The sequence below is a fragment of the Agrilus planipennis genome, unplaced genomic scaffold (assembly GCF_000699045.2).
Source record: "Agrilus planipennis isolate EAB-ADULT unplaced genomic scaffold, Apla_2.0 scaffold13, whole genome shotgun sequence".
NCBI lineage: Eukaryota > Metazoa > Arthropoda > Insecta > Coleoptera > Buprestidae > Agrilus > Agrilus planipennis.
Window position 1 is genome coordinate 749381 of NW_020439040.1, and position 17702 is coordinate 767082.

Below are 17702 nucleotides of genomic sequence, written 5' to 3' on the forward strand. Positions count from 1 at the left end.
ACGATCGGGGTTGCCGGCTTCGTTGGGTGCTAAGTTCTAATAACTAACTAATAAAGTTTGAAATTTAACGTAAATTGTACCCAACATGGCCTCCTCCTTTTCTCATTCATGTTTTTGTTAATGTACTTACACATCTAGTGGCGAGATAGGTTGGTACGACACCTCCTCAGGTACGAAGGGCTAGTTAGAGACATAACAGAAATAGAAACAGGAGTTAAGAGGAACAGAGGTAGACCTAGATTAGATTAATGTTCACAAATGATCTAGTTTTAGGAAAATTAGAAGATTAGCTCAGGATAGCAAAAAAAAGTGGAAATCCGTGTGTAACCGGTCTTAGGAGTGACGACTTTAATGATGATGATGACACACCTAAAGATGCACTTTGAAATCAACTTTCAAATTTCTAAGTTACATAAAAGCGGTCTAGATTTTTAATTGTCTGACTGAGAGATATTGAGCACTTTTTAGGCTTTAATAACTACCACAGGTTTATTATAATAACTGGAGAACTACAGCAGGCGTACTCATGAAATTTGGGATTCTGGATGCTCTATGGGGACTTATTACACATTCAAAATAGCAAGTGTATAGGTGTAACGACTTATGAGTTTTGAGAAGGTAACTCCGAAATTGCATGCTGTCACGCTTTTCTCTTTTTCGGACTTGGCAGTCATTTTCATGTGTGCATATATGCATAATAATTGCGCCTGGTTTCAGGAATTGAATTATTGTTGTTGGATATCAGTTGACTTTATCCCACAAGGGACAGGTTCATTTGGAACTCGCCACGGGCTCGTTCTGCAAACATGCCATCTGTCATCTACGTAAGAAATTACGTATTTTGGCGCCACGGTCGAGCACATTTTTGCACATTTGTCATAAAAACAGTATTTTAAAGTACATTGAACTAGTAATAAACATTTTGTACACCTAATGTGCTCATCATCAGGATTGTTTAAGCGTCCCATATAAAAACTAAACGAACGGAATTTTTAACCGCCTACCTGTTTTGCGAGGTGTATGCTCTCTCGGTTATTTTTTGATGACAACCTGTACGCTGTACATTTTTTTTACCTTTACAGTGTCTCTCAATGCGAAGACGTTTACATAAAACGGTACAAGATTTATTAGTGACATTGACCGTATAAATAGATAGCGAGAAAACGTCTCGATCCCCAACAGAATGACGTTTACAACAGTTTTAATTGATAGCAAAGGCAAATTTATTTTTCATTAATATAGCTGAGCAAATTAGGCACTTATCAAGACACAGGATAAAATCTTTTGTTAAAATTAATATTTTTCAGACTTACAAAACAGTTTATTAAATACCACAATAATCATTTCTTCCTGAAGAAGACATTGCGCGACGAAATGATCACCATTGCGGTACTTATTAAAAAAAGTTTTAAAACTCAACTCTTTAACTTAAACTTTGTGTTTATTGTAGTTCTTAAAAGTTGTCAAGTTGTAAAGAGCGTCGACTTTGGCTATTCACATTGATGATGAGTAAACGCAAGACCTACTTTTTGGTCTTCGTCTTGCTGTTACGATATCGGTTGTTTTTACAAGACTTAAAATTATAATCGTAACTTTGTAATTTCAAATTTGTCCTTGCCATTTTGACTTCTTCGATTACCGTCGCAATAATAAACGAAATTGTTTTCTGTTTCGTTTTAGTCAACCACATTGCACATTTCACAAAAATTATAATTCTTGGGGCACCTTATATATTTCTAAGACAAAAAATCTGCATCTTTCAATTTTTTCTTGCTAGTATACAAGTCTCTTTCTTGGTTAGGTTTTGCTCATTCAGTCTAGAATTTAAAGGCTATAAAATAAAGGTATCTATTTATTAAAAAGTACTGAAAAATTGGCCAATTTCAACCCTTCATATCTATCTGCTTTCTTAGATACCTACCATGTAAAAATTACATTCTATATAGATAGTTCGGTGCCCATCAATTCTACTATAAATATATTTAATTGATATTTTTTGCTATTAACAATAAGCGTTGTAATGTTTATTAAATTAATGACAGTCATGTGTCCATATGTAGTATGGTGTAATATGATCGTTGTTTATAAACGTACAGTAATGAATATGGCTCAAGTGACCACACGTCATTTGTCGTAAATGTTACTTGTGGTTTATTAGTTAAATAAAGTTATTTAAAATAATTTAGCTACATTATTATTAACAGATACTTAGCGGTTATAATTAATGTAGGTACAGAAGATAATTACTATTTTATATGTTTTTAAAGACAAACAAAACATATATTGAATTTTTATGGAAACACTTAATTTGTTCGACCATTTTTTTTTATTATAGTTTTCTATTATTTTTGACATATGCAATTAGGAGTACAAGGGCAAACCCAATTTTTATGAGTACTGCTTGTTTTTAGTTATAATAATGATTACGACGATTAAGTAATGTTTTTCATTTTTACGACTACCTAATCAAAATTACTTCTGCAGAATGTGACTTGGAAGCAATTCTGGTATGATATTAATATCAGAACTGTTTATGGAAGTTATTACCTACGTGATAGTCCTATAAATGACAGACCAATAAATAATTAGACTAAGAATAGATTCTAATGTAGAGGCCAATAATTTCTTGACAAAATATACAGATGGACAGTACATATCCATTAAATTTTAATTAAAAAAAAAAGGAAAATTTTTATTTCTGTAAAGGAATCTTTAGCGTCAAAGAACCGTAAAATACCATTGTCGAAGGAAAGGTGTCTAGTTCGAATAAGAGTTATTAATTTCACTCACACTAGCTCATTATTATACACTTTGCATATGTAATAGTTATGTGTATAGTTACGGTTTAATTTCGTTATGGACGACAACACTCTCAAATTGTCTGTAAGAAACGACAGTAGTAGGTATAAGTACTACCTATTAAATAATAATTAAAAGGAAACAAGCTTGTATTCAAGGTCTCGTATAATACTTACAGCATGAGTCTAATTATTATTGTATTCGTTATAAAGGAGCAGTTTTGTCTGTAGCTACATAATTTTTAATGTTCAAGAAGATTTAAAAGAACGAAATGCATATCTAATTAATTAATTTAATTAATCAATTAAACTCATCATGTACTCAGTATGTGCTCACGGTAGCATGTTTTTAGAACGGGGAGTGGGCGAGCAACAAATGAGCACCTACCATGCGCTCCTGCGGCATTATCTGAAACTTCTCCTCGTCTTAAAAAGGGTTCTAGATAAATAGGCGAAATGTTCCAGAAATTGTTATTATATTCATTATTAGTAGACAGTACTGTCACTAGCTTACAATTACAGTGGAATTCGTTTATTACCGCTTAATATGAAGTAATTGCAGTGTTAAGTTTGGTTTTCATAATAAATTCTCTATAGGAAAGTTTGGATATAATGACTTCGTTTAAAGTGACATATCGTTTATTATGACTGATTCTCAAGAAAGCATATCAGGCTATAGTGACCCAAATGATTAATAATAACATTTTCGCTCATTTTTCTGACCCTTCTTACGTATATTGATATTACAATTCATCGTTCTCTTTCTTTTTCTATTAATAAATATATACAATTTGTAGTTTTTCTCTCTATTAAACTAAATAGGTAACCAAAATAGAAAGTTGTTTATTTTCTAAGACTATGCTTTGCATGACGCTTGCTTAGTATGACGTGTTTGTCATTTCCCTTCGGTGTCATTATAAGCGGATTCTACTGTACTTCTAGTATCAATTCACTGCCGTCAATAGCAGTAGCTTTTTCTATCCATTTAGAACCCTAAAGACGCTATCGTCATACTTTTCTAGCTAAATGAGAGATAATGAATGTACCTTAGGTGTCACCTATAAAATATAAAATTAGTGATTGGAGACAGTAAAGGCCCTTGAACGTATACTTTTTGTTCCGTCTTTGCCTTTTTAAAATTGCCAATAAGTGTAATATAAACAATAAATAATTAGCGATCTTCGTCAAAAGAAAGGTAATTTATAACATAGATTTTTATGCAGACATAAGAATACGGAAAAATGTTATTAACCCGAACCGTTCACGACCTCCGTAAAATTAGTTCTGCGGTCATGGTTGTAATGTATTACAGTGTTGGGTCGCTTTTTTCCCTTGTTTTTGCTTCGAAAAATCGAAAACAAACGCTTGTGTTGTTTAGTAGTCGACTCGATGTTGGCCAAATAAACTAATATCCAAAGGTTGCCACTAATTATTATTATTAATTGAGGCGACCGCAACCAGTAATTAAATTTATCGACACGTCCCTTGAGGACAATGGACAATTTTAATAAAAACGTTTAAGTTCTTGGTCACAAATTGAAATACTTTAGTAGCGGCGAATGTCCACTAGGTGGCGATATGCTGCCTCTATTTATATATATCCCGTTTGTAATTTCTGGTTAATCTAATAATAACCGTGCAAACTTTAAAACGAATAACAACCACAATAGTCTCAAAAAAATTATAAAATCCGATATTTTTTTAAAAAATTTTTGTAATATGCCAAACAGAAGGATAATCTCAAAACACGATTTTGCTTATTTGTAAGTTGGCTATCTCCAGAGAAACTACTGGAATTGTGCACTAAAAATGTTCACTTTCCTTTTATTTAGGTATAAAATTAGAGAAATTTACTTACAAAAAAGACATGTATATTATAGACCCTCTTAATAAGCTTATAGGAAAATTGAAAATTATGGCAATGGTTTTGGATTGTATGGACGAAATTTTAATTCTTGGTAGAGAACTCCCTGGTGCATCAAGCAGTACTAGAACTTACCATCAGTGTTTTTTTTTTCGAATACGAAAATACGTGTCAATGACGTATGAATGCGAAACCTTTTCATTCTTTGAATAGCTATTTTTACGTAGATACAATAATTACAACCACAACGAACGGTTAGAAATTGCTTCATTATACATATATTAAAATAAGGAGTGTGTTTTGCAAAAATATGTGGAAATATGCAAATTTATTTTTTTACTTCTTTTGATAGTTGCTATGCATAAAGGTATGCAGTCACTTGTCCTAAAGAAAAAAAACATTGCCTGCATTTTTGAATGTAATTATTTTATTTATCGATAAACTGCAGCCTATACAACCAAGGCGATAGGTACTACATGGTCAAAACAGAAATAGTAAAATTTTAATTTTATATAACATTTAAAGATCATTAATAACTCATAAAATTAATTAGAAGTATTTCCAAATTAATTTACAATTTAGTTGGCATCCACTGCTTTACGACATATTTATTTAATTTTAATATTTTTATGCTTACTGTAGACATTTAATAAAATTTCCTGTGATCTCTTGGCTTATATTGTGAAGACACGTTTTCCACGTGACTGGATATTTTTACAACACATCGTGAACTTGAAATGTGATAAGTATAGTTGGAACGATTAAAATTGGCAAAGTCCGCATTAAATTATCTATGAGAATGGACGTATCTTCTTTTGTTTCCACTTGGGACCGTAGTCATTTGCTACGTTTTGAACACGCTCTTGTTTAAGTTAGGAAATGCTTCATGAGTAGTACAGACAAAAAAGAAAAGAGATAACCGAATAATAGTAATCGCTGCAGCGGTTAGAGATTGCTTAGGTACGCAAAAGATGAGGGTCGGCTCTATAACTGTCTGGTTGGAATTATAAATTTAAACAAACGTTTCTGCTTTCCTAAGTTCCTGAGAATGTTGAACTCTCTTTAAAGTCCGATGCTGGCAACATGCTCAAATTCTGCTTGTTTGCATCTCTTTCTAATGTTATTCCTTTTTCTTTATTAGTGCCCGCTGCAATTCCTATTTGGCATCTCTTTTCTATGTTTACGATATTCGTTCTATCACCAACCCCTCTAGTCTAGTTAGTTAATTGAAAGAAGAAAATAAAATAATTCGAAATAATCTACAGATGGCGTTCACTGTGCCGTTTGTAGTATTTTCTGAAAGAAGATGGTAAATAAGACAGTTTTATTGCGGACTATGCCAATTTTAAACGTTCGAACTATACACAGGTACTCACGAGTAATAATATTATTCAAAGGATATGCCATCAGTGACCCTTGAATGGGAGCCAAGAGACTAGTAAACCGTTAATGATTTTGTTAAGTAACCAGAGGCTTGTCACAAAGAAAGGAGAAACGAATTACAGTTATTTACACAAAAAGGCCATTTTCAATCGCTCCTAACTCGACTTATCCACCTGTGCAACTGCACGTGACCGAACAACCGAGTTATTTCAATTATTAGTTGCACATGTACTTATACAATAAGTATAAAACTATTCATTCTGCAACAACAAACACCCATGCAGTTTGTACAAATGTGTACGGACGTTTGTGGTTTACAGATTCTAATAATGAAACACGTTTTCATCAATTTAATGCGACAATGTAGCAAGCAGGAGTGGTGCACATAAAACATGAACGAGTCGTTATACGTATTGACACAAGTAAAGACAGTTATTGTTCATTCCTTCTTCTAATTAACTAACAATAAGTACCTGATGAGTCGCAAACTTGATATGTGAACAACAATTTTTTATGTATCTACCAAGGCAGTTTCTTGTTTAATTAACAATTTAAAATATTTATAATCAGTTGTAAAATCATTCTATTTTATTTAAGATATTCGTATTAATTAGTCGAAAATTCAATTAGTTATCATATACCTATTTCATTTCTGGTGCAGTATACATTAAAATTTTCGTGCAGGATACACAATAATTTAGACGATTTAGCAATAAAATTGCGACAAAATCATGGAATTCGCTTGGCTATATAGCGGAATCTGATATGGATTTCCGCTCTGTCATTATATCTGTTTAATTATACCTAGTATTTGTCAAAATGACGTCCTGTCTGTCAGAATCATTGACCATTGGCCTAAATACCAATTTCCTTGAAATATTTTTCACTGTTTTTACGTATCTCCGTCATAACAATTCTTGTAATGTAGCAGTGGAAAATCATCGAGTTACAGCCTCTCGCTTGTCGTGTATCGATGGTACCTTAACGTAGTTTAAACTCATTATTAATAAATAAGTTGACCTTCCAAGGTTGTTCTGCAAGGAACTCTGATGAGATACCAAGCTGGTTTTGAAATAAACAAGAAGTAAAGCTTTTTGTGTTGTGCTTGCTGTTGTGCTGCGGTTCCGCGGTCAAAATACATTCCAGCCACTTCTGGCAAGTGAAAGCAAAAGCCAACACGAAAATCAACTTCTTTACCTTGGTCAAAACGGTCTATATTGTAATTTTGGTAATAAAGTATACATTTAAATTTATACGTTTATATAAGTTTACGCTTTTTCTACTATAAAATTTTCCACTAAATTATTGAGAAATCATTTACCAAGTACTCACTTAATAGAAGGCTACTTATTTACATACCTTCTGCCTTTGAACAGATTGTGGGACATTTTAAATTAATTAAATTTACATTACATCGTACTCACTACAAATTATCTGTACAAAACTGTGATCAAATGTGGCGTATTTGTTACAGAGGATGAACGTTATTAATGAATTGTAGTGCAATTTAATGTCTACATGATAAGGATTTTTCATGACAAGGATATATGAAGGGTTTTGGGTCCTAATTAGCGAAAATTTTGCGAGTTAGGCAACATTATTTACAAAGTAGTACAAATACACAATGCAGAGGCATCTGATGGACATTCACTGCTACTAAAGTATTTCATGCGTTTAACCAGATGATGATATAGGTACTGATACAGTCGCAGCGTTCAAAATTGGCATAGTCTTCAATAAAACTGTTGTATTTACTTTCTTCTTTCAATTTACTAGCTAGACTAGAGCTGACAAAACGGCTACGACAGACATTGTAAGGAATATTGTAAACATGGAAGAGAGATGAGATGAGCTGATGAGATCTAAAAATATCGAAATTGCGATCCCTGACTGGTAGTTTCGATAATTTTTGAGCAAGAATTTAAACGTTCTTATCAAGTTTCAAATCTCATAGAAAAAACTAACCAATTGACGTAAAGACATATGTCAGTGTACTTTCTTCCTATTGAAATACAAGTCTCTAAAAGGAGTTGAACACCACACACACCATCATTGAATACCTTCAACTAATAACATACTACATATGTACATAACTATTTATTAAACGTGTCCTAAAGAAAACAAATTATAAATAAATATGATTCCGGCAAGCGCTTCTTATAATAACGATAATAATGTATTAATTATTAATAAAGATAATTTTAACACACGTGTCTATTAAAAAAGTTATTATACAAAAATTTTCTTGCTTTTTATTTGACGAGGGACTCGTTTGAATGAGAGCTGAAACAGAAGGACACGGTCTAAAGTTCAACTGTACACTAATAGGAGTATTTTAATTGCCTTAAGTCCACGGTTTCAATTTTCATCATCGCCAACGAACACCTTGACGTACTTATACGTAAATGCGATACCCATTGAAAGTAACTGAAAGACAAGTGACTGCAAGAGTCTGTCCGTCTGTTTAGGTGTAAATTGCATGTTGCAGTAACGCAATTTATCTTTGCTCAATGCATATACGACATACGTAATGAGCACCTATCGCAATATTGTGTCCACAACACTCAGGGTAAACGCACGCGGTTAATTACCGAAGGCTGACTAATTTAGAAAGGTCTGAAAATTGGGAAAAAAATCAAATATGCTCTTAATGATACTGGGTTATTGGTCAGTTTCCTTGGGCCTTAGGCAGTGATAATGATTCATATTTATAATTTACTGAAGAAGTTTTGCGTCAACTAATTGACAAGGACGTAAAGTCAATTAATAGTCCTTGCGTTTTCTGTTTCATTTCTTAATTGCTCGTGACGCTTTTTAAATTAGTCTTCTTGTTCTTAGTAATGCTGATCGTAAGTGTATTATGTGCTCTGTATTAACGCAGAAGGATTTATGATAGTTTTAATGATTTGATCCGTTTAAGTTGCGAATCATTTAGGCATCAAATTAATTGGTTACAGATTCCGATACCGATTAACGATAAAATTTTACCATAGCAATGCATTTAGGATGTAGGTGGTAACATCATTGTTTAAATTAATACGAATAATAGAGCTGCAGAAACGTAAATAAACATATGTACATATGTCTGTAATAACTACTGACTGGAAATGATCGTTCCGGTCGCTTTACAATTAATCCTGTACTATCACGAACTCATTATTTTACAATTACATAACAGAAACGTACGTAGATAATTATTTACGTTTAAGTATGCCAAGAAAAGGACGTTTTAGTAACTAATTGCCAGGGAAGCGTAATTAATTTAATCGGCGTTCAAGATGACTTCTGCATAATGTTTTTCACAAGAATATTAAGTCTGTTTGAAATGGATCAACCAGACTTCCTGTTATTATGATGGCTGTTACACAGAGGGTTTTACAAATGTTGTACGAATTTTCTTTGATTTTGAGAAATTAAAATTCAAAATGACGAATTTAGTGCAACAAAATGTTTATTTATATGAACTGCTTCAAAAATAAACATCATCATAAGGTCGTCAGTCCTAAGACTGGTTGAACACGCACCTCCACTTGTTGCTATTTTAAGCTAATATTCGCATTTCCCTAAAACTAGAACATCCCACTTCCTTAACTATTTGCGAACAGTAATATAATCTAGGTCTACCTCTACCCCTACTAACTCCCGTTTCTGTCTCTAATATGTCTCTGACTAGACCTTCATGCCTGAGAAGGTGGCCTACTAACCTATCTCGCCTATTTCTTATTGACTTCCATAAAGTCCTCTGTTCTCCTATTCTTTCTAATATCTCTTCATTTCTAACCTTCTCTATCCACGGTATCCTCATCATTCGCCTGTAACATCACATTTCGAACGCTTCTTTCATTTTCTTTTTCACTTACCGTCTATGTTTCGCAACCGTACGCAGCCGTGCTCCAGATATACACATTTAAAAATATTTTTCCAATTTCTAAATTAACGTTCGCGAGCGACTTTTTTTTATTGTTAAAGAAGACTCGATTCTGTGCCATCCTGAACTATGTGACTTCATAGATACCTAAAATCGGCAAATTCTTCTAATTTTGACAAAATTCCAAATTGATACTTAAAAACCCGAAAAATTAACATAAATTTCAAATGACCTTTTATTGAAATGTTGCAAAATGTGCTTAGCTTTATTGAATAGAAATTGCCGTATTACGTATTACCTACTACTAAATAAGACAATAGCTTTGAAACAATGGAACTTCATCTAGCTAAAAACAAAATACAGCTAATTGTTAATACACCTGTTGGATCGTCCTTTCTGACCTTCACGAAATAACAATTATTGCAAGTATTTATCACGTTGGAGGTTTATTCATTAATGACTCCCTAAAGAATGCTTGAGTCGATATTTCACACGTTCAATGCTAGTTTTGAGTAATATAAATTGTTCAGATTTGACTGATAATATGTAATCACAGAATAAAAGCCTTAGTGTGTGATTCAAATTATTAGTTTTGTTCGATGATGGAAAAAAACCGTCGAACAGGATGCAGTTTTGCACATTAGAATTATTTTTGCTTTTGCGTGCTAAAAGTCTAAACAATCGTGAACTACACGATAGGAAACAACATGGCTGAATGTATTGGTGCAACTGGAACATTCAAATTACACGATTCGGTTAATTGAACATGCACAATCGACATGTTTTTCTCTCAGCATTGGAAAACTACTGACAGTTGGAAAAATTGACCCGAAAGTCTTTTTTATGTCCTTTATCAAGGACCTAGGTCGTGGTACAACGCATAATTGCAATATTTTTACAATTCAAAATTAAATACTTATCAATAAGTGTTGACCATTTGTATACTTACTAATCTGCATAAACACATGGCGGTCAATAAATAATTAATGAGACGAATACAATAGCACAAATGTTGTGTAAGGATGAAAGCCTTTTCATCTGATATCTCATTTAACCACTTTTGTACTAAAAATTATACATTCTAATCTAAACAGTGCGGGGATGAACTATGTTCTATAATCCTAAAAATAAACGTGTTTTTGGTTGAAAAAAAAATGAGAACATATTCGTAGAGCTTTTGTTAATCATTCGTTTAACAAGTTGCACTTTTGTTTATGTGTCTTCAAATTGATGCTTGTTTCAAACTCTTTAACATCTATTGCTTCAATGCAAAAACAAGGTATCTATAAGCTATTTCCTTCGACATTTGCGGGAACATATAATTATAAGTTGGTGTTGCAATAGTTCACTTCTTGAATGTGAAGATTGAACTTTCAAAACTGTTTAGAAACTGCGATTATTTATCGAATGCATATTATTAGATGCATTTGACGATGACAAAGAAATATACATACAACAAAAAATTGCTACCGTGTTTAAAAATTGACGAAATACCTGATGTTAAACAATCAAATACTTACTAATTTTATGATGAAATATTATGGCGTATTAAATATCTATCGAACGATAAATTAAAGTAACACCTAATAAAACCATCATGGAATTGTTTAATTAAGGTGGGATCAGTATTGTAGAATTAGGAACCAATATTCACAAGGTGCTGAAAAGTTAATAAAAAATTGCCTTTGCATATATATACTTCACATAGTTAAATAATTAATTAATGAGAAGATCTTCTTGGAACTGTTGTACAATTTAATTGTTTTAGAAAATTTAGCACATACTTGCTATTAACAAATTGCTGTTACGTAAGACGAAATATGCACTATTGTTAAACTTTATAACAAAAAATTTTTAACAATAATGATTATCTCATATTAATTTATAGATGCAATTTATCATTATCGTTTTTATTTGTTATGTCGTTTTTGTGATACTTTTAAATGGCGTTTTCATTTTATTGTGAAATCTTTATGGTGGCATTTTCAAACTACCCTTTCAGCTGGTATTTATCTAATTTTGTTTTCTTTTTTTTGCAGATGGAGAGGGAGTGTATACAAATTAGTGTGGAGAGAACTGTTAGCCTATTTATTTCTATATTATTCAATTGTAAATTGCATGTTGCAGTAACGCAATTTATCTTTGCTCAATGCATATACGACATACGTAATGAGCACCTATCGCAATATTGTGTCCACAATAGATTGAATTTTTATGGAAACACTTAATTTGTTCGACCATCTTTTTTTATTATAGTTTTCTATTATTTTTGACATATGCAATTAGGAGTACAAGGGCAAACCCAATTTTTATGAGTACTGCTTGTTTTTAGTTATAATAATGATTACGACGATTAAGTAATGTTTTTCATTTTTACGACTACCTANATAGAAAAAAAAATGAGCAATTTTATGGAAATTAAAAAATCGTGATAAATAACATTTTTAATACCTACTTGTTTTATAGTTTGGTTTTGTGTGAATATTGTTTTTTTTTTATTGTAGAAGTTGACAAAGAATCGTAAAATAAATGATCAGTTACTGTGAAATATAACAATTATTTACTTTTGTTTTGTACATAATTTACACAGGGTGTCTTATAAAAATTGGTAGTCTGAATAGGAGTATAATATATTCATTAACTTTAATCATATTCACTTTACAAATTTGAATAACTGCTCGATCATAAACAACAAAAACATGAAGCAGAGAATGCGCGACCAAAAAAAATTTGTTTAGGTGGTAGATCATTTGAAAATTAAACACTTATTACCAATGACAAAACAGTATTAGATATAGGTACGAACGCATTTCTATAATTGTAATTGCGCGCTTGCAAAAATCGAAGAAACAATTAAGCAAACGATTCCTAACCTAGATAATCGATATTTTTATTGGTTGCTCAGCAATATTGAGTAATGATTTCTCATTTTGAGTGGGCATGTATTTATTTTTGTTTGTAAACGTCCTTAGAAAACAACATTACGCAAAAATCGTTCCACAGATTTCGGTGCTTTCTACAATTTTTATTTCGGCTACACTTTTTAGACGATATTACTAATATTAGCAATCGGTCAGTAAACTGTAGTTTGAAAGGTACTTTCCCTTGATGGAATGGACCTGACATGTCTGCTTCAACTTCGATTAGTTTCAAAACGTTTTGCTTTTGGAGTTTGAAAAAAAATCATCCAATTTTAATACGAAGTCAAAACTTTTATGGGCAAACTGTAACAATTAATCATAATTTAAATTTGGACGATGGCGATTGTATCTACATGTGACTGGTGGTAGTACACGTAGCAAGTATATGTAACCAACCATACAGCCGAATAGAAACATTTAGACCCGCTCACTCGCTTCCTATTGTTAATTTCCAATTGGAAATAAAATGTGGATTAGTTCAAGACCCTTGCCAACCTTCAAACAATATTAGGATAATTACAATAGTAATGTCCTTTATATTGGATCCAACTGGACTTTAATTTGTACCTTGATGATGATCCCTTAATGTAAATAATAAGAAATTTGTTATAAATAACTCACCACCAATACCGATAGTATGATGTCGATTCAAACCATAACCTGCAACAAAAATTTAAATAATAAAATTGTATGTTTAATAAACATCAGCATAAAACGAAAACTCCTTTGTTTCAGATTACGTTGGTCTGTGAAAATTTTGTTTATTTAGCATTACGCACGCTGCATACTACATAAACACATTTATTCATGTACTTATTAATGTTAATAATAATTAGATGTAAAAGGAAATTCTAAGAAATGTTTACAATACGCTAAACTGCAACATGCTCGAAAGGCATATGGCACTTTCTTTATCGGAAAGAAATTTTATATAATTGTACTTTTACTTTATAAGAAAGTAATTGGTTGTTGTATTTTTAATATGCCTCTTTCGATATTATAATAAATAATTAAAAATTAACGGAAATGGCGAAAGTGTAGGTATTTGCAGTAACTTAAATTGCTATTCGTTATATGTAGCATATGTATGTTCCTAGTTGTACAAAACATTTTTAATACATGCAGGTAATATTCAAGATAAATAAATCTTGGGACTCTTTTCAAATTATTGAATAAATCATACCCTAGACAAAAATGTTCAGTTTCTCTCCAGTCTCTCAGTCTTTCAGCGTCTCTGAGAGCGTCTCTCAGTTATTGCCTAAGTGTTTTTATGGATCTCTCGCAGTCTCTGCATGAGAGACTCGAACGATAAAATTGATAATTGAGAGATTCGAGTCTCTCGTTCAGAGACTGGATACGAAATGAGGATCTCCCTATGAGCGACTGAGTCTCTCGTTCAGAGACGCTAAACAGTTTTTTTGACAGTCTCTTGACAGTCTCTCTCAGCGACATCAGAGAGACTCGATGAGAGACGGAGACTCGAGTCTCGCTTTCAGAGATTCTGAGAGACTGGATATTTTTATTTCGGGTAACTCTGACTGAGATTACTTTTAATTTAATAAGTTTCGGCTATAATTACATTCTTTTTTCTTTTTATTGTTGCAGAATATTTGAAAAAATACGAACATACTTCAGTCATCAAAATGAAACGATACCCATGTCGTTTGTGCTGGGTTTTTACGTATCTTTGGTGGTAAGACGGTGGTGGGAGCAGTACAGACTGCTGCCTTGGCCAGACACCCTCGCCCTTTTTCTCAACGCAGCCATTCCAGGCGGGGTGAGTAGGTACATCTCATTTTTAGTACTTTTCAACAATTGTACGTATTTAGGTACTACTACTTATGCATATAAATAATACCAAAACAACAAATTTCAACCATGGGGTTAACACCCTGGAAGCTAAAACGAAAATGCTATTCACCCCTTCAAAAGTTTAAGTCTAATTTAAGTAGAAATAATAAATATAACATTTGCACTTCATAATATGCACATACGGTACATATGTATATATGCAATATTTGTTCAAAGTTCGCGCTTTGTTACTAAGCAAGCTTGAAAAGACAATAATGAAGTAACATTTATGTCTATGAGGAACTGAAATGTGGTGATGACTAACATTTTAATATTTTTAGAAATTGCACAATACAATTTTTAATTGACTGAAAATCTATTAAATAATATTCTAAAGGATTTATACGTATTAAAAGGATTATGTGATTACAGATTATGTGACATTATACGTTCCTATATGAGGCACAAGAGATAGAATATAATTAAATATAAACAATAAATGTATGCCATCGCTTGAGTGGACTGCAGTTTTCAAATAATTCCTAAAATTACATTCTACCGAAATAAAAATGTTTTAAAAAGCTGATTATATGTAATGGGTTTTTTTAGTAGATCCGCGACTGCACTATCACATGGACTATTAATTTCTAGTATTCCGACAATTATTAAACGTAAACTTTCTCTGTTTATACGGACAGTATTATGTATTACCGTGAGCGTACAATCACAGACGGAAGTAACCATCAGATAAGGCAAATCACCTTGGTTAAATGCATACAGGATACAAGAAAATACCGTGCTGTAATCTTAACAACGTTCTAATGTAAAAGCGCTTATCGGAATGCTGCGCGCTATCCTTTATTAGAGAACGTTAAAATATTAATTGCTCCATTAAACTATCGCCAGAATAATTTATTTCGTCTTCATACGTAATAATTTTATATCGTGTCTCATCATTAGAAATCAGAGGTATTTTTTGACAATACAGGAAACACTAGAGCAGCATCCAAATCATCAGTACCATCAGATGTTACCATATATAACGGATTACTTTCTCAAGCGAAATCGTAATGCTTCGCTCACAATTTGACAATAGTTGGGTTGCAAAATGTGAGCGATAAATAAACGATTGTTATATTCTTGACCCACTGATACTAATTACGCACTTTGTGTGACCCTGATTGATTTATTTTATTGTGAATGTACGGCTTCCGCCAGGGTCGAGTTGTTAAATTTACTATCTGATTCCAAAACAATGACAAATAAAATTATTCAGACAAATAAAAATTTCACCGTGTGTTTCGCTCATTTCAAATTAGTTCACCTTCGTTGTATTCTTGCATAAAAAAGCGTCATCAAGTTTGAATTGTTAAACGCAGTTAAATGGCGGCGACAATTATTTTGGAATTAAAGGTAACATATAATTGTAAGTAGGAGCATTATTTATTTATTGTTGTCAGGACAAGAAAATGGCAATTATTACGGACGTTTATAAATTATTTAGTTAACGTTAATTATTTTAAACTAGAACGAGTGCCTCAAAATCGCTAATTATAATGCAAATATGCCTACATGCGGCTCAAATTTTACAGCGATTTGTAATTAAATTAATTCAAAAAGCAACGTATCGTAAGTAGGAGAAAGAATGTTTGTTTTAGGAATAATTATTTCGAAATATCTGTGTAGATAAATTTATCATTCATTTGATAATAAATTGTTTAAATAGCACGCGTAAAAAGAGGATAGGTATTGGAACAAATAGGACACTGTATAGAGACCAACAAGGAAAAGAAGAGACAGGATGGGGCGACACCTTGTCTGAGACATGAAGGGTTAGATAGAGATGTTTGAAGTAGAAATAGGTACGAATAGAAAGGGATATATTAAATTATTATTACTTAAACAGTTGGAAATTCTTCCTGAGGACTGTACACAACTTTTTATCCGCGAAAGTAGGGAAAGAGCGAATATAAATATAGGTTATAAGTTAGAAGAAGTGGCCGATTTTAGTTATCTAGGAAGTCAAATGGGTAAGTCAGGACGGAAGGAGTAATAGGGATATAAAGCAGAGGGTAGCACATGTCGAGTAGCCTTCAATAAAATTAAATCACTTCTGTGGTAGCGAACGGTTAATTTAGAAATTCGAAAAAGGTTGCCAAAGGTGTATGTTTGGAGTATGGCGCTGTAAGGGTGTGAAAGGAAAAGGTTAGAAGCGTTCGAAATGTGATGTTACAGGCGAATGATGAGGATACCGTGGAGAAAGAAGGTTAAAAATGAAGGGGTATTAGAATGAATAGGAGAACAGAGGACTCTATATAGTCAATAGTTGGTAGGACACCTTCTAAGGCATGAAGATCTAGTCAGAGACATATTAGAGGCAGAAACGGAAGTTAGGAGGGGTAGAGGTAGACCTAGATTAGGTTACTGTTCACAAATAGTAAAGGATATGGGTTGTTCTAGTTTTAGGGAAATGCTAAGGTTAGCTCAGAATAGGAGGCTCGTGCCCAACCAGTCTTGGGCCTGACGACCCTATGATAATGTCAGGAAAGGAGTAACGTAAATTGTCGTATACCGTCCTCAAGAAGAAAGTATGACACACGGGAGTTTTCTCGTTTCCCGCCTTAGACTTCGGCTCGCGTAGCAATTACTTTTACACTTGGGAGGGAATGTCGTGCTTTCTCGTTCTTCTGTGTACAAATCATGATGAGTTTCGAATTTGAATTTTAACATTCTCTAAGCACAAGCAATTTATTTAATTTAAAAAGAAATGCGATGGAATAAGTACCTATTACATAGTTTGAAAATTGCGTGCGTATATACGTATTAACGCATTCCGAGCAGTTATACAATGTATAAACGTGGCGGGTCAAATTTTGTTTGGACATTTTTTTGTTGTTTTGAATATGTACATATGTATATTCCACATTACTTACCAATTGCGCAAATTGCATTGGTCGATCACGTGCTCCTTTTCTGTGCCATTGTTCAAGTGATATTATTATTTAAAAGCAAAGCACAGAACTGATTACAAAACAATTGTTTTCGTTCATTTCCAAATGTCCCGATAAAAGTTCGCA

General features: G+C 32.6%; 1 protein-coding gene across 2 annotated transcripts in view; it reads left to right on the forward strand.

Annotated features, from left to right (window-relative positions):
- LOC108744230 overlaps positions 1–17702 on the forward strand; it is a 43789-nt gene that overhangs the window by 3207 nt on the left and 22880 nt on the right. The window contains exon 2 of one of the 2 annotated variants that reach the window (XM_025976738.1): positions 14440–14611. In XM_025976738.1, the coding sequence (XP_025832523.1) occupies positions 14440–14611 (172 nt within the window). Of the gene's footprint in view, positions 1–14439; positions 14620–17702 lie in introns of those variants that run through there. The other variant, XM_018479888.1, reaches the window with a different exon arrangement.